This window comes from Myiozetetes cayanensis, unplaced genomic scaffold, assembly GCF_022539395.1.
Source record: "Myiozetetes cayanensis isolate MyiCay16 unplaced genomic scaffold, myiCay2020 scf4, whole genome shotgun sequence".
NCBI classification, from domain to species: domain Eukaryota; kingdom Metazoa; phylum Chordata; class Aves; order Passeriformes; family Tyrannidae; genus Myiozetetes; species Myiozetetes cayanensis.
The window spans coordinates 60,788,976-60,814,715 of NW_026087631.1; the positions used below are offsets into that span (position 1 = coordinate 60,788,976).

Below are 25,740 nucleotides of genomic sequence, written 5' to 3' on the forward strand. Positions count from 1 at the left end.
TTTGTTTCTTGTGCCATGTGCCTCTGCCGTAAACAAAGCTTTCCAGAATGGGTGCTGGACCGATCCAGCAGCAGAAATTCAGTGCAGTCTAGGCAGCAAACATGACTTACAAATCAGACCCCTTCCCTGAAATTCAAGTTTCACCCATCCCCAAAATTTCCTGTGATGATTTGGGAATATCTATGCTGTTCAGAGCAGACATGTCACTTAGCAGAGACCCAGCCTTGGTAAGTTAACAATCTGTTACAGTCACATTGATGTGTAAATCAAATTCTGGAAAAACAGTAGCTTCTTCAGGCCAGAGGCGTGCAAAGGCGACTTACTCTGCTTCCACACCTTATCTCTGAGCAGAGGCACTGTGTTTGCCTTCGGAGTCCCTGTGTTGTCCCAAACACAGGCTCATTAACTGGTGTGCAGCACCAATTTAGACACCGAGGCAAGGCATTTCTATTTCTTTTTTTGAGTTTGCACAAAGCCGGGAGATGGGTAGTAACCTGCTGGCCTCCCAGTCATCAAAGCTTTACACTATTTATACATTTTAACAAAGGCATCAGCATTCATTGATTACAAATTACATAATTGTTTTATTAACTTCTGTATGGTGCTTGTATGTCTCCCTTCTCTTGCTAATTAGCCCACAGGTACAGTTCTTCCTTCCACTGGAGTTCAGGGTTCATTTTGAGTCTGTGATCAGTGACTCGGTGGCTGGGATCACGCACTGCTGAATTACATCACCCACTGCTGAAATTACCCCATGTCCCAGTTTGGACTTGGCTCCCAGCCAAGTGCCCGGACTTCAGGGACAAAGCCTTCCCCCTCCCTCTCACTCTCGTGTAATTGATTGAAAAGATCACGAAAAAGAAAAATTAAAAGAATCTAAACTGAACTGAATTTTAAGTGGAAGATTTATATATATTTTTATATATATATATAAAGAAAATTATATACAGGGAACCCCCCAAAGGGGAAAAGGGAAGGGAAAGGGAAAAAGAAAAAGGAATAAAAAGGGATATAACGCAAATACTTCCCTCCAGAGATAGCGAACCACACCACACAACCGCCGGCACTCTCTGCCTCTCAAGGCCAACCAGATGCGCTAGGCCTCACTCCCTCACCCGGGCAGAGCGACAGCAAAGCTACCTTCGCCTTCGGTCCGCCGGAAGAAAGAGAGCGAGAGTTTCCTCTCTCTTCTTATTTATACTCTTGCTAATGTAAAAATCATATGGAATACTGGGAACATGGCCTTAGTTCCTTGGTTACAACCTGGTCACCAAGGAAGGCTTAGTCTTAAAACTACTATACCCCATTTAATGCTCAGTTCTGCTGACTTCACTCCTAGTGACTCTTATCCAAACAATCTTGGGATTGTTTTCTCTTTTCCTTAAAACGTAAGATTTGCTAAGTGTACAATGTTGATATGCAATTGCTTAACCGTAACTGTCCAGCCACATCTACAAGCTAAAAAAAATTGCAACACTTGACTCAAACCCCTATTCAAATCATAAGGGGCTGGGTATCGCCCTGTTTTTGGTTTACATCACTACACACAAAGTCACAGAATCACAGAATCATCAGGGTTGGAAGGGACTTCTGGAGATCATCCAGTCCAACTTCCCTGCCAAGCTAGGGTCATCTGAAGCAGGTGACACAGGAACATGTCCAGATGGGTTTGGAATATCTCCATAAAGGGAGATTCCATGACCTCCCCAGGCAGCCTGTTCCAACGTTCTGCCACTCTCAGTGCAGAGAAGTTCTTCGTCATGTTGAAACAGAACTTCTTGTGTTTTAGTTTATGGCCATTGCTCCTCATCTTGTCACTGGACACCACTGAAAAGAGTCTGCCACCATTCTCCTGGCACCTGCCTTTGAGATACTATATTTATATGCATTAATGAGATCCCTCTCAGTCTTTTCTTCTCTAGACTAAACAGGCTGCTGCAGTCTCTCCTTATAAGAGAGATGCTCCAGACTCCTAACCATCTTTAGTCTTCCACTGGACCCTCTCCAGTAGCTCCTTGTCTTCCTTGGATTTTCTTCCAAAATCTGTGCATGTCTATCTGATCTATACTGTAATTCCACAGTACAGATCACACAATTATCACATCAGGCTCGTAGCATAACACCACTGAATCATTTAGGCCAGAAAAGACCTCTGAGATCAACAAGTCCAACCTTTGTCAAATAGACTCTCTTTCCCTGGGCTGTTGCAGAGGCTGGAAAAGACCTACTGTAATTGCAAAGTGGACAGGCGGGTAGGGAGCTGCCCAGGGCTACACACACTGACTGGAGCCACTTCCCACTGCTCTCCTCGGGGCTCTCCTCTGCCTTCGAGGGGTGGCACAGCACACCACTCCTGTCTCTTGGGTGACCACGGGGATCCCTGCAGGATCAGCACAGCCCCGATGGGGCTGTCAGAGCAGATCACAGAGTCACAGAATGGGTCAGGCTGGAAGGGACCACAGTGGGTCAATCTGAGACAGTCTCCCTGCTCAAGCAGGGCCATCCCAGAGCACATGGCACAGGATTGTGTCCAGACGGTTCTTGACCATCTCTAGTGAGAGAGACTCCACAGGCCCTCTGGGCAACCTGTTCCAGCGCACGGTAAAGATCTTCCTCGTGTTCAGGTGGAACTGCCTGTGCATCAGCTTCTGCCCGTTGCCTCTTGTCCTGCTGGGCACCACCGGGCATAGCCCGGCTCCATCCTCGGCACAAACGCCTCACACATTGAGGAGGTCTCCTTCCACTCATCTCTTCATCAGACCCGCTTCGTCGCCTCCTCGCCTCACCCCTCTCCCCTCCCGCAGGGCGGCCCCCGCCCTCCCCGGGGGCGTTCCCTGTGCCGGGACGCCCCTTTTCCCGCCCCTTTTCCCGCCCCTCTTCCCTTCCCACATCCCGCTTCCCGCCGCCGGAAGCGCCTCGCGCGCGGGGCCTGCCGGGATTGGGCGGGAGCGCCGCCATCGCCGCCGCTGGTCGCCATGCCCGGGGCCGCGGGTCCCGCGGCGCCCGCCGCGCAGGAGGCGCTGGAGGTGGCGGGACGCATCATCGACCGGCAGATCCAGGACGACCGCTGCTACCCGGACTTGTCGGAGCTGCTGGCTGTGCCCGCGCCCGGTGAGTGAGGGGGCTCCGCTCGGGTCCCACCTCCCCAGGAGCCCCCCGGACCCGCCGCGGGGCGGCCCCGGCCGGCGCTGCCCGTGCCGTGCTGGGCCGGGCCGGCTCTGAGGGCCAGCTCCGCTCGCTCCGGTGCGCGCGGGGAGCCGTGGGGGTGAGCTCTGCGGGGGGCACTGGCTGGAGCTGCCTCACCTCCCTCCAGAAGGTGAAGGAAACGGCGCTAGTTTTCTGTTCTGCCTGTTGGGAATCTCTTGCAGGATGCTCTCATGGTAACTTCTGCGCCCATCCCTAAGTTGCAACCAGCCTGGAAAGCTCTTTGTCTTTAGTTTGTCTCTAGCTGTACGTCACACACGTGTGGTGTGATTTGTTTTGTCTTCCTTAGTACATCAAGGCAGCATTTTTCCATTAGTGGCGATTGTTTGGCAAAGTGGGCTTTGAAGAGGCACTCTGGAGCTGTAGGTGTATAATTAATATATATCCAGGGGTGTGTGGATGCAAACAAGGAGTATCTGTTTTTTGCTGTAATGTGTGTGGACACACTGTAACTGCCCTGGCAGCATCATGGATACACATCACATAAAACAATGGATGTACAAGGGTGTTTTGACTTGGTGCTGGGAGTACAAATCACCTTTTCTAGGTGAACGAATATGCACCTGGGTTGTTCAGGTATGTGTCTAGCCATACAACGAATAAAGGGCTGGAAAGTATAATGAAAAAAAGGGGGTAAAGAGCAAGCTGGGGTCTAAATGAGTTATTTTGAGTGTTTGCAAATCTGTTTCTGCTTGTCTGATTTGAGGTTTAGATTTATTGTTCATGGTTCTACTCCTACAGAAATCATTGTTCACATGTATCTTGTGAGTAGTGGTATTTATATGTTTAAAGTCTCTACAGCATCAAGATATTTGATCGTTTTTTGTTCTTACTTGCAGGTAGCCCTACTGTTTCTGGTATGTCGGATATGGATTATCCTTTACAAGGACCAGGTTTGCTGTCCATACCTAATCTTCCAGAGATCAGCTCAGTCCGCAGAGTCCCGCTTCCACCAGAGCTCGTGGAGCAGTTTGGGCGTATCCTTATGAAGAAAATATGTTAGATTGTGTAAGCAGTAATATTAGAAGCAAACTTCTTTCCTTCGTATTCTTATTCCCCATTCTTCTTGTCAGACTCCCAGTAACAAAATTTTGCATTGTTCAGGTTCTCTTCATAGCACTCCAAGTGATAATGAGGTCCCTTTGTGTGGAGTTCTTGGTGGAATTGGCTACTCTATGAAGAATTTTCAAGTATATGGTGCACAGTTTGTATACTACTATGTATTAAGTAATAGGGGTTTTTTAAATGCTCCAAAGAGGATTTGGCTTTTGCTACCCAAAATACATTTAATCCTTACATCAGCAGTGCTTTAGATATGCAGTGCAATTGTATGATGGGAGTGTTTCCAGAGATCAGCAGAGCTTGGCTGACCATTGACAGTGACATCTTTATGTGGAACTATGAAGATGGGTATGTAGAGAACACATTCCTGATGACGTTTTATGACTCTATACCAGAGTTAAGAGATTGCAATAGTGAAAGATTGTTTACTGGCAGCACAGAGGTGTGCTATTCAATTTAACTCATCTTGATTCCTCTTACGTTTTACTAAAACTTTTGAATAATAAGTATTTAAAAATCTACAAGAACTAGTAATGTTGCTGCCAAATCATCTACAGATGAGAGGAAGGAAAATGCATTTTCTTAGGGTTAGACTATCCAATATTCTAAAGTTACTGTCTGTGGTTGACCCTCTGCCAGGTGTAGGCATTCCATCTTTGTTATCTCAGCTTACAGAGAGCCCAGAACCAGCTGGGCTCCCCCACAAGTTACTTCTGTATTTGTGCTGGAGCTTTGCTTATGCCAAAAAAGTAGAAAAAAATTTTTTTCTAATTGCCTAACTTTTGTAAGTAGATCTAGTAAGTACTGAGGTGCATGTACAGTGACCAGTCATTCCCACAATGGTGAGTAATACAGAATTAGTATTTCAAAGTATTGTTATTGAAGCTCTCCTCCCTTGCTTCTTTTATGGATGCGTAAAACTGAAAATAAGTTCATTGTATTTTCAAGTGACATTGCTATGTTTGTAATTTGTGGGTTTGCTTCTTTAGTTGCCCCTATAGAAGGAACTCTTTAGTAAGCATTGCTTTGTACATAATGTCACGTTTCCTAAGAAGATTGAAGTTCAGATTAGCTCCTCTCTATACATTTACATTGTGTCAGAGTGTATCAAACACATTCCCCAAAGAAAACAACACCGAGGTGTTAATGGTATGTGGTAGGGAGGAAACTGGAAGTTTGTGCTTCGGATAGTTTTCATGGGACAGAAAAAAAATCAAACCATGTAACTTCTTCCTCTTGATGTTAATCAGCATTGAGATGCTGCATCATGTAATTCACAGTAGACTGTATGAATTTACAGTACAAAATACAAAAAAATAAAATAATGCTGTTGGATTTCAGGTTTGAAACTCAACTATAGGGCCTTCAAGCAGCTCAAATGACTATTTATATAGTTGTGCTGTGAAACTTCTGTCATTGCATTTTGCTGGACCTGCTTTCACTGAAAGTGAGAGATGTAGATGACTTCAGCTGTTACAAAAGTATTCATCATTTTTAAATATAAACAATTTGATTTTATTTACTTTTTTATTATGTGATACTACACGACAAATTTTATGTGTGGATTTTTTTTGTCTGTTTATTGACAGGGGAGATCTGGCTTATTTTGATGGCCTTAGTGAAACTATTCTTGCAGTGGGTCTTGTAAAGCCAAAGGCAGGTAAGAAACACATGACAGTGATTAGAATTAGGTAGTACTGAACCTTCCATGTATTTTTTATATTCTTTATATATATATATACATGTATATTTTATAGTCTATATTAATAATGTAATAAAATATGCATTAATATAAAATAAAATATATTATTTTATATGTACGCATAGGTGTTAACTTGCATATGTATTAACGACTGGACATTTATACAGTTCATAAATTTACACACTCAAGCAGTAACTTCCATGGGATCCTGGTTTAGAGCCTCCCAGTTAGTTTGGTAGCTACTGCCTAAGTAACACTGAAGTTGAAGTTGAATTGGCAAGAGGGTTGAGTTTAAAAGAAGCATGTTTATAAGAAAAGCATCATTTTAAAGATCCTGTATTTCATTAACTTCAGGCTGAATATTCCTTTCTAATTCTAGAATTTCACACATCATTAGGTTTTACATATGATTGTTCCCTCTAATCAGTTGATGTGGCTTTCCAGTGGCTACATTGGCTACATCATGTGATCTGAGGGCAGGCTGCAAACTAAATTCTCTTTTCTTCTTTTGTTTAGGTATCTTCCAGCCTCATGTACGACACTTACTTGTTCTAGCTACTCCAGTGGACATTGTGATTTTAGGGCTTCATTGTTCTAATATACAAGCAGGTAATTCTCTCTTCTCCCCTCTTTTCCAGTTGTGTATTAACAAATATACATAGCAATTTTATTAGTAGTCATTAAAAAAATAAAACCAAACCCCAAGCATGTGCTAAGTCCCTTGCTAGTTTTTTAAATCTTTAAATTGCGCTACAAACAAGAAAAGTAATTTTTATGGTGTGTGCACTTGCTGGATCATGGATTCCATGAGAAACATTGAGTTTTGTTACTCACTAGTTAACATAAAAACAGCTTTTGAAACAGGTACTCTTGTTAATTAAACAGCATGTTGCAGAGGGAGACAAAAAATGAGCATGAATCTTGAAACTAGTGAATACAGTTTATTAACCTTGTTGGCATTTCCTACCACAAATTTCCTGTCAATTTTTCCTACCACAAAAATTGAGAACCTGATTTTTTATACCGTATATATTAATAGAGAAAAAAAGTTGTTTGAAGAAAGTAAGATTTGCCTTTTTTAATACTTTGTTGATGTGAAAGAGATAAAATGTAAAAACCTGTGTTTTGAACTTGTTGCAAATTAGAGGAGATGACAATGTATAGAAATGAAAAACATTGCATTTCCTTACTTGGGAACTTACACAAAATGTTGATTTTTCTTAAAAAACAGAATTTATTCCACTGCAGTTCACTTTGGAGAAAAGCTATTCCAGAATGTGTTTTGTAATTCTGATATATGCTATGATTTTTTCTGCTTTCTGAAATGTTTCTTGTCACGGACCTGTAATATTTATTAAAACAGCTTAAAATCTAAAGAGGATTTATTTGTTTGTTTATCTAAGGTACTGGATCACTCAATGACAGCATGTCTGGAGGAATGCAGCTGCTACCAGATCCTCTGTATTCACTCCCTACTGACAACACCTACATCCTGGCAATTACATCCAGTGATAATGGGCGCATCTTCTTGGCTGGAAAAGATGGCTGCTTATATGAAGTAGTATACCAGGTATGGTATCTGACTGTTTTACACAGGTTTTACACACAGGCATTTTTCATTGTTTTGGGATATAAGCAATAGGAGTTCTAAAAGGTGTCAAGTTTGCAGTCCTTTTTCTTCTGTAATTGCATTGCGTGGCTTGGTTGCACAACAGCTCTGATGTCTTAATGTAGATGTGTGGGGTTTCATGCGAGGCATGGAGGAGTCAGCACACCGATATGATGATCAGAGAACACCGTTTATTGGATCAAGCAGTAGTCTTTTATACAGTTCTCTAACAATTCTCTTCTATTGGCTCTATCTCTTTAACATTTTTCATGTCCTTTCCCATTCTGATAACTGGTACTGGGATCCTGTTTTGTATATCTAGTTGTGTTACTGTTTCTCTTTAGTGGTTCTGTTTGTCTTTCACATCCTTGTACCATCAGAAGGCCATCAGAACAAAAGATCATGTTTCCACAATTGCAACATAAGGTCATATTCTCACAAATGCAACATATCTTCTATGTTAGCACTATAAACTCCTACATAGATGCATTTTCTCTGAAGATGCAGTAGTTATGTAGGGAGCAACAGTTTAGTTTAACTTAGTTTACTTTACTTTTACTTAGTCAAATTAAATTCAAATTGGCACATGCACAATTTTTTATGCAAAATTTTCCATTTAATGGTCACTTTTTTCTTTCAAGTGAATAATACATACTTGTCCAGTTAAATCAATGGTTTGTAATTTTACTTGTTTTCATACTTGTCCTGTAAACAACTCTTTTAATATTGCTACTAGTTTGGAATTGTTTTGGTTTTTTTCTTTCAATGCTGTATTTATTTTAAATTGTAGGCTGAAGCAGGCTGGTTTAGTCAGCGCTGTAGAAAAATAAACCATTCAAAGAGTGTGCTGTCTTTCCTTATTCCTTCATTGCTACAGTTCACATTCTCAGAGGATGGTAAGTACTGATTTTAAAGACTTAGCCAATAATTTGATGTAACCTTTTAAAATAATACTACCAAGAAGTCAGACTGAATAATTTGCTTACTCAGAGCTTTTAGTTATTGTCAATTATGTAATGGATGATTATTATGAAAGAATTTCACAGTTCCATACAGGTTGTTTGTGTGTCTAATTCAGGGGATAGATGGCAAAGCCTGAAAAATTTGGCATTTCAGACTAAAGTTAGTGATCTATGTCACAAAATTAATATGTGTTTAGTGGGATCAGCATGGGGATCAGTGTGAACTCCAAGAGTCAATAAGTAAATAATCTTACCCAGTTTCACTGCTTAAGGAAAAATTACACATTTTTTTTTTTTTTTTAGTTTACTAAGTTGTAAGAAGTTGATTGCTGTTCTAAATCGCTTCCAGTAGGAGTCCTGTGTGAGACTGCAGTTTTTGTTAGCTTACAATTCATTATATTGTATTTATTCTTAACTTGTTTTCACCAAATCCAGTGTTGATTTGCTGGTTCTCCCTTCTTCCCCTCTCTCCCCAGATCCTGTGGTTCAAATTGCCATTGACAACTCTCGAAATATCTTGTACACTCGCTCTGAAAAAGGAGTCCTGCAAGTATGTCACTTCTTGTTATGACTGTGCCTGTTGCTAATGTGTCTAATAACGTGTATGCAACTATTTAAGTTTTCCTCAATACCTAGGAATTGTCTATAGGTATGTCAGGACAGTATTTCTGTTTATGTTTTTGTAACAAAGTGTGTGCTAAAGACTTAAAATACTTCTAAGGAAAGACAAGCCTCAATTATATGGAAACATGAGTATAAAATAAAATCATACTGTGAGTTGCTGCTTGGTTAGTGAGGGTGTTTATTAATTCATTCCCAAATCAGTAAGCTGTATTATTGAATTGCAGGTTTATGATTTGGGGCAAGATGGCCAAGGAATGACCAGGGTTACATCTCTTTCACAAAATGCTATAGTTTCTGCTGCAGGGAGCATTGCCAGGTATGGTCATAAAAATTGTAATGTAAGAGGCTTCCTCTAAGGCCAGTAGTTTCATGCTAGAGTTTTGAAGAATTTTGTTTGCCTGTTTCTTTGGACTGAAAGTGTATGGGATTTTTTTTTTGTTTTATTTTTCAGAACAATAGATCGTTCTGTATTTAAACCTATTATTCAAATAGCAGTAATTGAAAATTCTGAATCCATAGACTGTCAACTACTAGCAATCACACATGCAGGTAAAAAAGCAGTGCTAATTTCCCTCTGTTTAAATTAATAAATAGTATCTGAACAGTTTAGCAAGTTTGTGACCTGTTTCTATCTTTTTCTCAGGTGTCAGACTGTATTTTAGTACTTCACAATTTAAGCATCCAACAGCTCGTCCTTCCATGTTAACCTTGGTTCATGTCCGTTTGCCACCTGGATTTTCAGCTTCTTCTAATGTAGAGAAGCCCTCAAAGGTTCACAGAGCTCTTTATAGCAAAGGTAAGCGGTGGAACATGGCTTAAGTGAAATTAATCTTTTTGGGGAAGTAACAGTCACTGTTGCGCTATGTTTACACTGGGGAGATTGAAACAGTGGGAATAACTGAAAGCTCTAAGCATGACCCTTACGAACAGCTGCTGGGTGGTTCCAGCTTTATGTCACTTCTGATGGTAACCTCAATTTTTAAAAGTGCTGCAGAAATACAGGGGGCAAATGGCTCTATACTGCTGACCCTTTTGGTCATACATGCTGATTTTTATCTTTAAAGTAATTTCTGGATGTTTTCTCATCCATGATTTGCATAAACTCTCTTTCTTGAGGCATGTTCTACTCATTTTAGGCTCATTTTAATTTGCTTTTTAAATGGCGAATGGTGTTAAAAGTGACCTTCTGAAGAACCTTATGATGTACAAACTCAGGATATATTATTTGCTGTTCAAATTGTATGATAGTGACTTACAGATTGATATTCACTAATTTAAGAATTAATCAATGATTTTGTATTTTATGGATGATTATTGCTTCTAATACAGTCTTACTATTGATGTTCTTGCTAGGGGTCCTGCTGATGGCAGCTTCAGAAAATGAGGATAATGACATCCTGTGGTGTGTCAATCATGATTCTTTTCCTTTTCAAAAGCCAATGATGGAAACACAGGTATAAAGCTAACTTCTATAGGGTTTTTTATGAAATCTAGGAATTTTTTAATTTTCCAATAGCAAATACTGTCTGCAAGAAGTAAGTAATTCACAGAAAATTTCCATGAGTTAGAAAGCTACAAATCAATAATGTTTCAGAGAAAAAAAGGCATTTCTGTGAATGAATCTCTCAGTAGGGATCCCTAGTTTGGACATACTTTTCTAGCTTGATGTAAGCTCTGTATCAAAAAAAAAATTACCTTAACTTCTAAGACTTGACTCATAGTTAATATATTTGAAATGTTGTCTATAGCATGCTGCATATTGTGCACAAGCACAGGAAAACATGTTCCACAACCCATAGGGGTTTTTGTTGATGAGGATAAAATTTGGTAAATATTGTTTAAAATATAGGTGATAGAAACTTGGATTCTTTACTTAAACTGATATGCCATGTCTTCATTAAATTTCACATATGAGTAATCTTCATAGGTTTTTTTTTTCTGGTTTTCTTTTTCCTAATTGTTAAGTAATTGGTTTTGTAAGAGAGGCTTGGAATGGCTAATTTGCCTTATGTGTCAATTCAAGGAGAACATCTCATGTATTCCACCTCTGAAAGAAGTTTCAAGTCTTCTACTGAAGTAGAGGAGTGACATGTCAAAAATAGCATTAATTGAAAGAGTAGTGGAGTTGGAATGAATGGAGAGACTGTATAAGCTAAAAGTTTCAAAGTCAGGTTTTGACTTCTGTTTTAATTAATAACTTGCAAAGGAGTTTTATAGTTAATCCAGACCCCTTCCCTGCAGAAACCTAGATATAAATATCCCAATTGCTGACATCTCTGTTTTTCCAAGGCATCTGACAGTGACAGATGGGTAGAGTTTCTGAATAAAACTGCAGCCTATTGTTGAGCTACAGTTCTTCTTTGTTAGCGTACATAGTTTTCTGCAATGTCTTAACTAGTGTATGTCTCTTTTTGAGTTATATCTGAAGTACTGCTGTCAGCTGTAAAAGTCTTGTAAACCTTTGTGATTCAGTTACAGCTTATTTTGATTCTTTAAGAAATAATTTAAATTGATGATACCTGTGGTGCTTAGTTCTGTTATGGTTAGCAGATGGTTGGTGTTTATAATGTAGCAGCCTTACTTTGCAAGTTGTTTTACATTTAGATGTGAAATGCTACCCCTGTCTCCCAAAAGAAGCAGTATATTACTTACTTTCTCCTAAAATCACCAGTGTGTATACAGCTGTAAATTTAGTGGCAACCTTCTGTAAGACAATACAATAACTTGCTTATTTTCCCTGGGGTTTCTGGTGTCAAGAGAAGAATCTAATCCTTGTAGTTTAAATGGTAAAAAGTAAAATATTACCATGGATATGCAAAATTCATGTGTTACCAAACTTTGGATATTATATATCTGTTGTTCAGATGACCACCCGCATTGATGGACATTCCTGGGCTCTTTCTGCTATTGATGACTTTAAAGTTCAGAAGATTGTAACACCACTAAATAAAGACATTATTCCGATAACTGACTCACCTGTTGTTGTGCAGCAACACATGCTGCCACCTAAGAAGTTTGTTCTGCTTTCAGCCCAGGTGAGTATTACCTGGCTTGATGTAGATAATCAGAAGAATAAGTTGGACAACTCATCTAAACCTGTACATGTATATTCATCTTAGATATGTTTTAAGGATTGTGTTATGAACATGAAAAGTAATAAGGAAGAAGGTTGCTACCACCATCGGTACCTGTTTTAAATTTACTCTACGCTTTTAGACCAACTTCTCTTGTACACTGTATTAAAAGTTGTTGGTCTGCAGAAACCCATGTAGATACAAATCATCTGGGAAGTTCTTTTAACCTTGGTTATGCTCTTGATTATATGAAATTGAAACACACACTGGCTGCCTAGGAAATATAGTTCAAGTAAATATTGTTGGCAATTGAAATTTGAATAATTTCTTCTTTGTCATAGAAAAAGTCCCAAAAAGGTTGGAGTGAGTTTTAAAAAACAAACCCACGAAAGTAAAGAAGTTAACTTCTGTGCATCTCTATTCTGATTACATTTAGCAATATTTTAGGCACTTAATATCTTGATCAATAGACCATTTAAAAAACAAAATGTTTAAACATTAATGTCTTGCAGCTTCTAGACCTTCAAGTTGCATTTGTTTAATAGCAGCTGTTTTGTGAAGGGCATTAACTGAACTCTTTCCAGTAGTTAGGAACTATTATTGTATGCAGGTAAAGTGATTGAATGTAAAATCTTACCATGCCCTGAAGTCTTCAAGCATTTTTCTTTCCAGGCCATACTGAGGATTTAAAAGATACATAAAGCCTTTCTTTTCTGCATATACGTGCTATATGTTTACATTCTATGCTTTTGTGTTGGGCTAAACCCAGCAAAATAAGAAGACTTTATGGAGAGTTTATGGCCATTGCAGTACTTTACCTGCCTTTCGTAGGCTCGCTAGTGAAACTGGGCTTCAGGCACCAATTATGTTTTGATCCAATAGTACAGTGGAGGAAAAACCAGAATGCTAAATTTAAACTTCTCTGAGAAGCATGTTGGGATGGGCAGAGTAAAGACAGCTTTTTTCTAACTTGCTTTGCCTTATTTTTAGGGAAGCTTTATGTTTCATAAACTCAGACCTGTTGACCAGCTGCGGCATCTGCTTGTTAGTAATATAGGTGGAGATGGAGAAGAGATTGAAAGGTTTTTCAAGTTGCATCAGGTAAGAAGAGCTTTTGACATATTATGGAAGATTTGTTATATTTATCTAAATCACTTTCTTTAACATCTTTTTGTTGTTATTGTAAACTTCTAGTCAACACTTAATTTACCAAATATAGTAATAACTTCTCCTTTTCTATTGTCTAAATAAAGCTGAATTGCATATTGAGAAATAACTTCTCACTTTATGGTATCTAAAAATGAAAGTTTCCCTGCAATTCTTTTATGTCTTGCACACAGAAGTGTAACGCAATTCTTGATTTAGGAGAGAAGTTCATCTAAGAGAAAGGGTAGAAGAGTTTCTAAAAAAGTTGATTTCCTACCACAACAAGGGGTTTTTACATTTTAAGGCCAGTAGAAGTGTGTGTAGTTGGTTTTGTTTAAGTAAACAACAAGTTTAATTACTGAGCAATTCTATCTTCTATACATTTCTTATCAACTTGATATAAGACACCACACTAACAGTATAATATGCTCTAGGAGGATCAGGCCTGTGCCACTTGCCTTATTTTGGCCTGTTCTACTGCTGCATATGATAGAGAAGTGTCTGCCTGGGCTACTCGAGCATTCTTCAGGTAAGTTTCAATTCAGTTTGTTGTTCTGAATATTATGCTCAGGATCACTACAGCCACTTGTACAGGATTTTTACCCTGCTGCCTCAGTGAGTCTAGTTTTAAAAGGAGCATACATAGATTGTTAAATCTGGTAGAATATGCTTTTGCACTAATTTAGGGCTCATCACAAAGGAAGCTTCCTGTAATGGCGATTTCTTGTTAGTTCGTCTCCACGTGCAGAGGAGACTATTGAAAATGTTATTTAGTCTACTTGAAATGCACTTTATGTATATTTCACAGTATCCTAGTTCACAGAGGTGCAGAATGTAGATGAGACCAACCCAGGCAGCTGGAAAAAGAAAAGATTTTTTAATTTTATAGGGGTTTGGTGGAAATTTGGTGCTGTTCAGGGCCTGGTGGTGTTTTTTTGGTTGGTTGGTTGGTTGATTTGGTTTGGTTTTTTTTGGTGGTGGTTGTCTTTCTTTTTTTTGTAGGGTGGGAAGATGTTTGGTTTGGGGTGGTTTTTGTTGTTGGTTCTTTGACAGGGGGGTCAATTATTGTTCGGGGTTTGCTTCTTTGGGGGCATTTTTTGTCAACTTGGTTCAGGTTTTTTTTCAGTACAATTTGGGTGACAAAGTATGGCCTTCCATTCTGGAGGATGAATTTGTAATCCATGTATCTTAAGTACTGATACGTACACCCTTGGTATGGTGCATATATGTGTATTTTCATTTGATGCCCTCAATCAAGTTGGTGTATTTGTAGAGTCACAGCATGTTTTGGGTTGGAAAGGGCCTTAAAGATCATCTAGTTCCAAACCCCCTGCCATGGGCACGGATGCCACCCACTAAATCATGTTGCTTGGGGCTCCATCCAGCCTTTCTTTTACCGCTTCCAGGAATGGGATATCCACAACTGGCCAACCGGTTCCAGTGCCTGACCTCCCTATTTCTTCCTGATATCTAAACTAAATATCTCTCATCTTTTAGTTTAAAACGATTCCCCCTTGTCTTACCACTATTTATCCTTGTAAAAAAAATGCCCCATATTGTGGGTCTCTTGGCTGTCCTCACAGGGTGTGTATCCAGGAGACAAAAAAAAGGCATTTTTGGTGATATATAGCTGTTGAGAGTGTTGGTAAAATGTGCAACTTTACGTGTTACATTTCCAGGTACGGTGGAGAAGCACAAATGAGATTTCCGTCAGCTCTGCCTCCTCCAAGCAACGTTGGACCTATTCTGGGTTCTCCTGTTCCCTCCGGTATGTAGCAAGCATTTCATGGTTTTGGATAGATCATTCTTCTGTAAATAGGTGTTTTGTCTTCTCACAAGTACCTGTGTTCTTTTTGTCTGAAATAGACTTTGCTTTTTCATTCACAGATTGGTTCATGGCAGGAGTTTTTTCCATTTCTCTGGAGTGATTTTTGGGCGTAGTGAGGGGGTCATATTATCTCAAACTGGTCTCCACATTGCATATAATCTGTTAAGTTACTGTGCAGAAAATACACATCTGTTGCTGCCAGAGTCATTGCAGCAGCCAGAAAACAACTTACCAATAGTGTAGTTCAAACTTTACAAAATGTAGTTGGTTGCTGTGTATCATCCTGCAGTGTCATTGTCATACCTCTGCAGATACTGTTTATGTACTGATTCTGATCAGGAAATAAGCTAGTTGTTTGGAGTGACTTCTCCCTCTCAATGCTCTAGCTTCAAGATTTGTTTTCTGGTTCAGTCTTCAGTCCCTCCTACAAATGAGTGAAGTGCCTATTGTTTCTCCTCAGAACTTTATGCTTATTGGAGCGGAGGCTTTTTTGTATTCTCAGATTCACTTAAAGTTCTACAGGTGCTTTCGAAAGTGTCCCTGAGGGGTTTTAAAAACAGAATTCATAATGATGAATTTGAAACTCTGAATTACAGAATTAAATTAATTATTATTTTTTATCAAGAACTTCTCAATGTAGAAGATCCTCTACCCTTATCTGACATGTGGCGTTCAGTTTTACACAACAGACTTGGGAAGTAAACTTGTTTGCCTGGAATGCAAGGAAGTACCATTTTATTACCATTTTTGACATATATTCAAATTTCTAGGTATTGGAGAAAAAGATGTGCTGAACTGGGATGAAGTTTTGGAAAAACAGTTGACCGTGTTTTTCAGAATTCTTAAATGCTATTAAAGCACTAAGAAGAGTGGCTGTTTTTAATGGATCAATGGTATCACTTTCCAAACCTTATGGTGTGGAACAGTAGCAATGTGGGCAGGATCTGAGGCAAGGCATAAAAATGCAAAATTAAATCTGAGTTGGAGAGAACCACAGCTATAGGGAGGGAGAACAGGTGCTAGAAGGAGACTGAGAATGAAAGTAAGGTGTGGAGGAAATGACAGGAATCTCTTTAATCAATAAAGGGATTCATTTTACAAGTAAATGTATTTTTCCCAAGTCTAAATGTTTGGATATTTTTATCATAGTCTGTCATATATGCCTCTTTCAAACATAGTATCAAAGCACGTGTTTCCATTTTGCTTCAGTAACAGGTCCAGGTGGAAGATGGCACCATTCTTCTGCTACTACTTTCTCGGTTTGCTCAAAGGGTAGAGAATTGTCATGTGAAATTAAGATTCTGATATTGTGGATGTCCCATGTGGTGGGTCGGAAGTGCTGACAGAAATTCATTAAAACACCTCATAATTTTGCATGTGACATTACATTGCAATAACAGTAGCATTAAAAGGCCAGGCACCTTTAACTTGGTTCCATCTTTTTCCCACTGTTGAAAGTCTAGTCATGCATTTGCATGCTGCTTTTCTGCAAATTTGTGCTTTGCTTAGCACACATAATGTGCCCTGAGAATGCATTGGCACCATGTTATCCTCTGTGCTGTTGTGTGTTGCCAAGTTGAGAGAACTGTAGTGAATTAGGCAAGAATAGTTTCATAAAAGCCAAATTTTCATTTTCTGTGGTAGATCACCTTACTTGTTGATGGAACATAGACATTTTTGTTCACGTACATTTTGGTTTGATGATGACACATGTTCCTCATATTTTGGGGACCTAAATTAGGTATTCAGACTTAAGTTGCAGGAGGGTTGAGTATTTACAGCTGAATTTGAGGCTGTGGACAGTCTCAGCCTTAGTGTTGCAAGTTAACAGTGTTGCTGTAGTGTTTGTCTGTTTACCCTATGTAAAAATGAAGGGTAATAGTATCAGTGTCTTTCAGCTGAGTGCTCAGAAGGTAAAGTTGATATTGTTTCAAAAGATCTAAATGACTGAAGGCGAGTGCTTTGAGAATATATGCCCATATTAGTAATGGGAGCAGTCAGAAGGTGAGGAATAACAAAAAGTTTGTGAACAGTATTGCATTCAATGCAGAGAACAGAAGGCATGCAATAAATACATAAATACTAGGAAAAAATGCCTAATAACTGCTCTTGAAGGAACTGTATCCCTTTGGAATTCACTTGTGAAGTGTTGGTTGATAAGAAATTAGTGCAATTTGATACTAAACTATAAATAAAACTTTGCTGCTTTTGCACAGGTATTTTGTGGGTTAGATTTTGGATTATTTTTTGATTGTTTTTAGGAAACTCAATATTATTTCTTTTCCCTTTTTAGGTTCCCCTTTGACTGTTGATAGTCCATATCCTACTTCTAGCTTTTTGACATCTGGACAAGGTAACAACTTTTCCTTTTCTGGAGAAACACTTGGGTTTTTTGTTTGGTTTGGTGATTTTTTTGGGTTTTATTGACATTCAAATGAGTAATATTTACCTATTTTTACCCAAGGTTTCCAACCTCCTATTGTGTCAACTCCCATATTTCCTGCTGGGAATTCCATGTCTCACCCTGGTACATCTGTTAGCGGAATGATGGGTCCTGAGATAGTATTTTCTGGAAGACACAATGGCATCTGCATATACTTTGCTCGTATTATAGGGTGAGGTGCTTGTGTAAAAAGGAATCCTGTCACTCAATTTGTTCCATAGCTTTTCTTTCCAGTAATGCTTGTTGGATGTTGAATTCTTATTTTAATATCATTTAAATTGAAAATCTGTTAAGTGCATTTTTACGTTGTGTTATGAAATACCTGTTGATATAAGACATTATCTTTGCAGCCCTTTTAATAGTAATACATTCAGTGAATGCCTAGGGCAGGAAGGTTGCCTAGACATTGCCCCTGCAATCTAATGCATAAGCACAAGTCTGAAAACTGCAGTTCTGTTTTTCAAATTTATGAGCTGTATGTTTTAAACTCATCCTAAAGGATGAAACAGAAGTGCAGAAGGACTTACAGGATCAAAATCCTGGCTTTAAGTAATTTCTAAGAATCTCTAAAAGGAATGCTCAAGTCAGGGTAATGAAGCAGGGCTAAAGAGGATTTTGCTACCTGGATGTTGAGTCCTAAACACCTCAAGCAAGAACAGAGCTCTGCATGCTGATTGGGAAAGAAATTTTTGTTACAACACTTGTTTATTTGCACTGTATTTCCAGGGAATAATATTGGGCTGTAGTTAAAATATTTGAAAGTGTCAAATTTTAAAATTTGGGATTTTGTTAATTATTTATATCTGTACTAATCACACTTTTATAAGTTAACGTTTTTGAATATTTAGTTTTCATCCAAATGAAATCCTTTCTTTTAGACTTTAAAGTAAAAAGCATTACCATTTCTTTCTTAAGAGATTGCAAAAATACTTGCTTAAATTACTTGGCTTTTAACACAGAGCCGTTTTGTGTTGCAGAAATATTTGGGATGGCAGTATAGTTGTGGAGAGAGTTTTCAAGAGTGGCAATCGAGAAGTTGTTGCAGTATGTAAAAGATTATTCTGTCTTCTTAAGAGTTTCTTATAGTATTTGTCTAAAGACCTTTTTAACTTCTGAGGTCCTTTCAAACTTAGATGTCTTTTTGAGCTATTATTTTGAATGTTTCTTTTTAAGAAACCTAAATAATTTTATTTCTACTGTTAGTAGATAATGGCTGGTCTCTATGTTTATTTATAGCTTTCCCTTCATACCCCCATAGGGTTTCTACATGCCTCCTCCAGACAAATGCTAAAAATAAAACACTTTAGTGAGTTGGGATAGTCATTACTGTTATGGAAATTATATGCAGTTGTGGGAAAAATATCCATGGTTTTTCTGACTAACACGTTGCTGTTTAACTTTTTGTCCATTATCAAAATAACAAAATCTTTTCTGACTGTGACTGTTAATAGAATCCTGAACTGAGTAATTTCAGCACTGCAGATTAACTGCTACATGAGCTTTCCTCCTCCTACCTCCTAAGGTAGGGACTCTGGAAGACCTTGGCAGTTATGCTATGTCTTAGCAATGCTCAACATTGTTCTAGTTTAGAGTTGGAAATAGTAAAGTGTAGCTGATTTAGTTTTCAGAGAGGCAAAGAAAGTAGCATCTTATACTATATATCTTCAGAGGACTCCTGCCTCTTCACATGTGTACCCCCTCAATGAATGTGGTATAATGTTGAGTTCTTCTAGTCATCTATTATTATTAAACTATTTTTTTGTTGTACCCTCTTATTTGTCTTTTTAGTTGGCGTTAGCTTAAAATTGAAAATTTTTGGAAAAAAGTGTGAAAACCCGGCTTTCTGTAAAGAAGTTTGCTTTCTTTTGCAGATAGAGAGCAGTGTTCCTTCCCGTGTGCTGGAATGTGTGCTACAAGAACTAAAAGGTTTACAAGAATTTCTGGATAGGAATTCACAGTTTGCTACAGTAGGAGCCCTTGGAAACCCAAGGTATTATTAATTGTTGTAAATTTACTGGTGGTATTTAATATCCAGCTTTTGAAAAACTGTGCCGTACCTGAGTAGAAGTTTTTTTATGGTCTCCAACTTCAATTATTCAGATGCTAAAAATGAATGGTTAGATTTATCTTTAACAGATTCAGTGGTTTTTGTTTGGTTTTTTTTTTTTGAATTGCAGTTTCAACACACCAGCCAATCTCCAACAGAGACTTCTGGGTTTTATGCGGCCTGATGGTGGAAGTTCTCAGCAGGTCCAGCAAGAACTTCAAAGGAAATATCATGGTATGTAATTACTTCTGAACAGGAAGTGGGAGAGAATGGTGCACTTGGGTGTTGTCTTTCTCACTTTTCTTGTGAAATCCGCAGAATAAAAAGGCCTTTTTTCCACAGAATTTTTGCATTAAACGATATGCTGGGTTTTCTGCACACTTTCCTGTCTTCTTTTTCTTCTTCCTAATGTTCCCAATAATTCGTAAGATTATTTTATCTCCTCACTCTGGTACTTAGTAGCTGCACACCCATTTATATTTTCAGGATAGCAATTGCTAAGCAGTTAGTTTATCAAACAAGTGAGCATGGTGTCTTATTAAAAAGACATATTTCAGTGCAAGTTGCCAAAAGTAAAGTCACTGAAATGTCTAGAAAACTTTGTTTAGAAATATGAGGTCTGTCACACAGCCCATTTGAATTCATGCCCTCCTGTAGTGCAACTTTTGCCCAGCACTTGCAGGCAAGTTGAGAAGTGTTGCTGCAGTGTATATGCAATAGAAAGATGGTCTGTGTGAGTATAATCCTGGGTTTTCAATAGTGCAAATGTAATTTTTTTTAATTCATTATATAGGATTTGGTAGACACTTAATGATTTTATTTTTCATTTTTATTCTTTACAAAGCTCATAAACTTTTTTGGATTGCTAAATGACACTGTATTTATTGTTTCCTTGTATATGAACTGTAAACACTCAAAAGTGCAGACATAAATTGTTGCAGTTATGTTCCACCCATGTTATAAATATGAATACATTACCCTTTTGTTAATACATCTTAACTGATTTAAATGTTACTAGTTTCTTGGAGTAGTTATTGCTTTAAAGATAGTGCAGACAGGGTTGACCACATCTGTTATTGTAACTGTTCTCTCTATAAGTAAATACAGGTACTCAAATAAAAAGAGAATATGTATGAATTTATTTTAATTTCTTTTATGTTCATCACATACATTTCTAATTGCTATTTATGGAAAAGTGTGCAAAAATTTAAGACTGGTGTGTAAATATAGTGCGTTCACAGGAAAACATTAAAAAGTATTCCTCCTGTGCTGTGTGGTTTGAAGTAAATGTTAACAGATGGCATTTCTTTGGGGAAATATTAACATTGCACTTAGCTCCAGAGAGAGCTAAACAGCATTAATCAGTAATGGAAGAGGGAAGTAAAATCAGAATTTTAAGAAGATAGTTGCTGTAAAACCTCAGAAACTTACACACTGATTTGAAACATATAGACCAGTTATTTGCTGACAACCTTTGCTTTTTCAGCTGAGGCTCAGCTGACTGAGAAGACTTCACTTCAAGGCATCCAACAGCTTGTTCGCAAAACCTGCCAGGCATTGGCTTTGTGGAAGTTACTATGTGAGCACCAATTCAGTGTTGCTGTAGGTGAGCTTCAGAAGGTAAGATCTGGATCATATAATTTTCATTTGTTTATACTAATCCCCTGAATTTCCTTTACTACCTAAGCTATTCCCAAAGATATATTACATTATTCGGGTTGCAAGTGTTAAATAGTCTGACATAGAGTATTGACCTGATCACGCAATTTTATGAAACTGGAAGTGTCACTAAAAATAAATTATGTTTTACTTATATTGATGGTTAATATTAAGTCTGGTTGTATAAATGACTGTGTTTTTACTTTAAGCACATTCTGGAAAAGGTGCTGAAAAGGGTAGACCAATATTTTCCAGCCAAGTGGAATTCACTCTTTGCCTTAGTCTTAGTGGAAGCTGGAGAGCAATAGGGTAGTAGAGTCTTTGCACTTCTGTGTAGATAGGGTTCCAGAATGTACCACAGAACAGCTGAGGTTGGAAGGAATCACTGGAAATTGTCTGTCCCCTCTGCAGGAAGGGGGGAATAATCTAGTTGACCCTGAAAGCAGGGTCATCTAGAGCAGGTTGCCCAGGACAGTGTCCAGTAAAGATTTTTATATTTCCAAAGGTGGAAACTCCACAGTGTCTTGGGGCAACTTGTTCCCGTGTTGAACCACCTTTAGAGTAAAAAAGATTTATATTCAAGTATAATTTCCTTTACTTCAGCTTTTGACCACTGTGTAGTGTCCTGTTTACTGAGCACCACTGAGAAATGTCTGGCTCTGATTCTTTACACCTTCACAAAAATATTAGTAAGATGCCCTGAACCTCCAGGCTAAACAATGCCAGTTCTTTCAACCTCTCCTGGTTTGTAAAGACGGAAACTTGCAGAACTGTGGGTGCTACTGCTGTGCACCCTTTGCTAATGTCAAAGTTGCGTCCAACCCTCGAAAAAGCTATTAATTAGAATACTAGGCATTCTGTCCCAGGACTTGATAGGAAAACAGAAGTTGTATTCTTTCTCCGTAGAAAGAATAATTTTAAAATCTCACAGGTGCACAGAAGCTGTTATTCTTCACACTGTTGTATTAGGGAGCTTAGGGCAGCTTTTATCTTGTATTGGACAAAGAGTTAACTATCTAACAATTAGAACATTTTCCTCTGTCTTCAGTAGATTTAGAGGTTTTATAATTTTATTATACTGTTAGTGATCATCTATTGACACTACATAGACACAACTAGCAACTCTATGTGAGCAAATATTCCTAATAAATAAAAAACTAGTAACCTTCAATGTAGTTTATATTTAAAAGTGTAAATCGTGCAGACCTTGAATTTTTCAAAATCCTCCTTTTATTGCATCTGTCATTTTCTTTAGCTGTGACAATAAGATGGTTTCTATTCTTAAAAACTGTGACATACTCATTTTATAGGGTGTGCATTCTGACAGTGCCCTGTGAAGTAAGGGGAACTACTAGTTCAATTCTTACTTGCAGAGATCTGAAACAGGTGACATATAGTGAAGATGGCAGAGGAAGTCTGCCAAGAGGAGTCCTTAGGCATCCAGTGGTTTCATTGATTAGCCTTTCTTTATTCTTTCCATTTTGCTATATAATGTGTGTTTTAAATAATATATTTCTGTGGTGCACACTTCAGTCATTGGAGTTCTGTATGTTTTTAATTACTGGAAACAATTTTGCTGCTGTTACAACAGAATAAAGTAAAATACTTGGTAAACTGATGATATTCTGTCTATCTTCAGGAACTTCAAGAACAGCTAAAGATTACTGCTTTTAAAGACTTGGTGATTAGAGACAGAGAGTTGACTGGAGCACTCATTGCTTCTCTCATTAACTGTTACATCAGAGATAATGCTGCTGTGGATGGAATCATTGCCCATTTGCAAGATATCTGTCCTCTTCTTTATAGCACTGATGATGCTGTGTGTTCCAAGGTAAGTTGCTCTTCCAGATTTTACAGTGCCAAAACACAACTTTAGAACATGTTCACATGAGGTAAGTTGGACAACTGGTAAGTCATTATGCTCAAGTAGTTTCAGAAGCACAAAAAAGAACGAAAGCAAAAAGTCATGGATGTATTTGTGTCTTTAAGTTAAATAATGCTGAACATTACATGAAAATTATTTGAAGCATTTGCAGTTATTTATAATGTTCACTGAGTCTCTACTTCTAATCTGATGTGTATCTGTCTTCCTTATATTGATAAAATGTTTTCTTATTTCAGTTTTTCTTCAGCATAGAGTCCTGGGTTTTGTCCGTTGCATAGTTTAACAGAATTTGTAACACATAATTGTGTTTAAGACCTTTGGTCTTGAAAGGTTTTCAAATAAATTTGAAGTAAGGAACCAGTAAGAAAAGAATGGGGAACCACTTGGTTAGATCTTCAACCCTTCTCTCTGCTGCCATTGTAGTCTTTCTACTGGAAACTTAGTGACCAGAGAGTGCTTTTGAGAGGATGATGTTTCTAATGTTTCAGCTTTGAATTGTGGAATAATACCTCATTTACAGTATCCATGGTCCATTCAACATGTGCTTTTGTGAATAATTTCCATTTTCCCATGATTTGTCTCTAGGCAAATGAACTTCTTCAGCGCTCTCGACAGGCTCAGAGCAAAATGGAAAAAGAGAAGATGCTGAGAGAGTCACTGAAAGAGTACCAGAAGATCAGCAACCAAGTAGACCTTGCTAATGTTTGTGCACAATATAGGCAGGGTAAGAGACAGTCACTGATCATGTTCTGTCAAATAACTTCTGTAGTGTCCTTTCATGCCATCTTATTGTCTGTTTGTTTTGTTTATTAACTTTCAACTCATTTTACCATAAGCAGTTAGTTAATAACTCTTAGAATTAAAATGTGCCAACCTGTCTTTTTAAAGCCTTTCTGGAGTTCCAACCAACCAAAAAAAAAAATTTCTGTATTAAAATATTCCCATACCCTTATTTAATAATGCAGTGTCCATTTGTTTCATATATGATTACAATATTTTTAGGAAAATTGTTGGGCTGTATGTAAGCAGGTGGTTTCAGGTAAGGTTTTATACCAAATAAGCATTTGGAAAGATAGTTCTGAATTCTGTTCAGTGCAGTAGAAGCTAGTACATAATTTAAATATAGATGTAACTGTTATAACAGTAAAGATTTGGGCCTCAGTACAGTGTTACATATTGTGCAGGACATTCTGAAGTAACTTGGTATCTAAGTTCAAACTGGCATGTAAATCACACAGCTTGAGTACAAGTGTAAACCTTTATATGATCCAGAACAGAGTGAATAGTGTTTATTTTTTTCTTGCTTGCTAAAATGATAAGTGTTTGATGTCACCATTTTGTCATAGATTTACTACAATAATGAACAGTGATATTTGTTTTGATTTTTCCTAGTGCGTTTCTATGAGGGAGTAGTAGAACTCTGTCTTACAGCTGCTGAGAAGAAAGATCCCCAAGGTCTGGGCCTTCATTTCTATAAAAATGGAGAACCAGAAGAGGATGTTGTTGGACTCCAAGCTTTTCAAGAGAGGCAAGATGATTTATTATCATTATATGGGGTGCTTTACTTCAAGTGACTGGAAACGAAGGTCTTTTAGGGAAGTTATGTAGGGTAATAACAAACAAGCATTTTATGATAAGGGACACAATATAAATGTTTTTACCCAGTGTGCTCCTCTTGATTGTTATTAATATGGCACCAGTTTATTATGGAGCAACACCTAACATGATAGATACAGAAAACATTGTGATCAGAACATTACAGAAATACTTGTTAGCAATATGAATGAGAGTAAAGTAGATTGTGACAACTATCTTACAATGATCTATGACCTTTTGCAATATTAGTAACTGTCTACCGAGTCATACAGTAACAACACTTGAGAATAATCTTTCACAGACAGTTGCAATGAAAATTATGAGACTTTTCTTTTGCTCTGTTACAGATTGAATAGCTACAAGTGTATCACTGACACCCTTCAAGAGTTAGTGAATCAAAGTAAAGCTGCTCCTCAGTCTCCCAGTGTACCCAAAAAGCCAGGTCCTCCAGTGCTGTCATCTGACCCCAATATGCTAAGCAATGAAGAAGCAGGACACCATGTAAGAAACTCACAAAAAAGTCATGACTGCACTCCAGAAAATAGTATGACTTGAAGGGATATAGAATTTATTATTTTAATAAAATTATAGGTTGGTTCAAAGTGAAGATTTGTCATGAATTGGCTTCTATATCTAGAGAATATGTAGAAACAATGACACACAAATAGCATGTACTGAAGTATTGTCACATAGGAATTCAGTGCTTAATGTAAGGTAACCACATATGGAGTAACAGCTTTGGCCTTTCCCTCCCTTAGTTTGAACAGATGCTAAAGCTGGCTCAGCGTTCAACAGATGAGCTCTTCAGTATTGCGCTTTACAACTGGTTGATACAAGCTGACCTGGCGGACAAGCTGTTACAGGTGAGCTCATCTACAGACAAGAGACTAGAAGAGTTT

The 25,740-nt window shown here is 38.1% G+C and overlaps 1 protein-coding gene across 2 annotated transcripts in view; it reads left to right on the forward strand.

Annotated features, from left to right (window-relative positions):
- The first annotated feature begins 2,954 nt into the window (after positions 1 to 2,954).
- The window catches only part of NUP155 (nucleoporin 155), a 29,405-nt gene continuing 6,619 nt past the window's right edge, over positions 2,955 to 25,740 (forward strand). The window contains exons 1-28 of one of the 2 annotated variants that reach the window (XM_050328787.1): positions 2,955 to 3,111; positions 4,044 to 4,181; positions 4,518 to 4,614; positions 5,856 to 5,926; positions 6,485 to 6,577; positions 7,372 to 7,538; positions 8,368 to 8,473; positions 9,016 to 9,089; positions 9,388 to 9,479; positions 9,615 to 9,712; positions 9,807 to 9,959; positions 10,517 to 10,617; positions 12,028 to 12,198; positions 13,228 to 13,338; positions 13,818 to 13,912; positions 15,063 to 15,151; positions 16,421 to 16,483; positions 17,505 to 17,564; positions 17,676 to 17,826; positions 18,632 to 18,698; positions 19,526 to 19,644; positions 19,832 to 19,935; positions 21,188 to 21,321; positions 23,000 to 23,191; positions 23,831 to 23,969; positions 24,638 to 24,773; positions 25,189 to 25,342; positions 25,600 to 25,704. In XM_050328787.1, coding sequence (XP_050184744.1) covers positions 2,976 to 3,111; positions 4,044 to 4,181; positions 4,518 to 4,614; positions 5,856 to 5,926; positions 6,485 to 6,577; positions 7,372 to 7,538; positions 8,368 to 8,473; positions 9,016 to 9,089; positions 9,388 to 9,479; positions 9,615 to 9,712; positions 9,807 to 9,959; positions 10,517 to 10,617; positions 12,028 to 12,198; positions 13,228 to 13,338; positions 13,818 to 13,912; positions 15,063 to 15,151; positions 16,421 to 16,483; positions 17,505 to 17,564; positions 17,676 to 17,826; positions 18,632 to 18,698; positions 19,526 to 19,644; positions 19,832 to 19,935; positions 21,188 to 21,321; positions 23,000 to 23,191; positions 23,831 to 23,969; positions 24,638 to 24,773; positions 25,189 to 25,342; positions 25,600 to 25,704 — 3,216 coding nt within the window. In that variant the 5' untranslated portion in view covers positions 2,955 to 2,975. The remainder of the gene's footprint in view (positions 3,112 to 4,043; positions 4,182 to 4,517; positions 4,615 to 5,855; positions 5,927 to 6,484; positions 6,578 to 7,371; positions 7,539 to 8,367; positions 8,474 to 9,015; positions 9,090 to 9,387; positions 9,480 to 9,614; positions 9,713 to 9,806; positions 9,960 to 10,516; positions 10,618 to 12,027; positions 12,199 to 13,227; positions 13,339 to 13,817; positions 13,913 to 15,062; positions 15,152 to 16,420; positions 16,484 to 17,504; positions 17,565 to 17,675; positions 17,827 to 18,631; positions 18,699 to 19,525; positions 19,645 to 19,831; positions 19,936 to 21,187; positions 21,322 to 22,999; positions 23,192 to 23,830; positions 23,970 to 24,637; positions 24,774 to 25,188; positions 25,343 to 25,599; positions 25,705 to 25,740) is intronic. The other variant, XM_050328788.1, reaches the window with a different exon arrangement.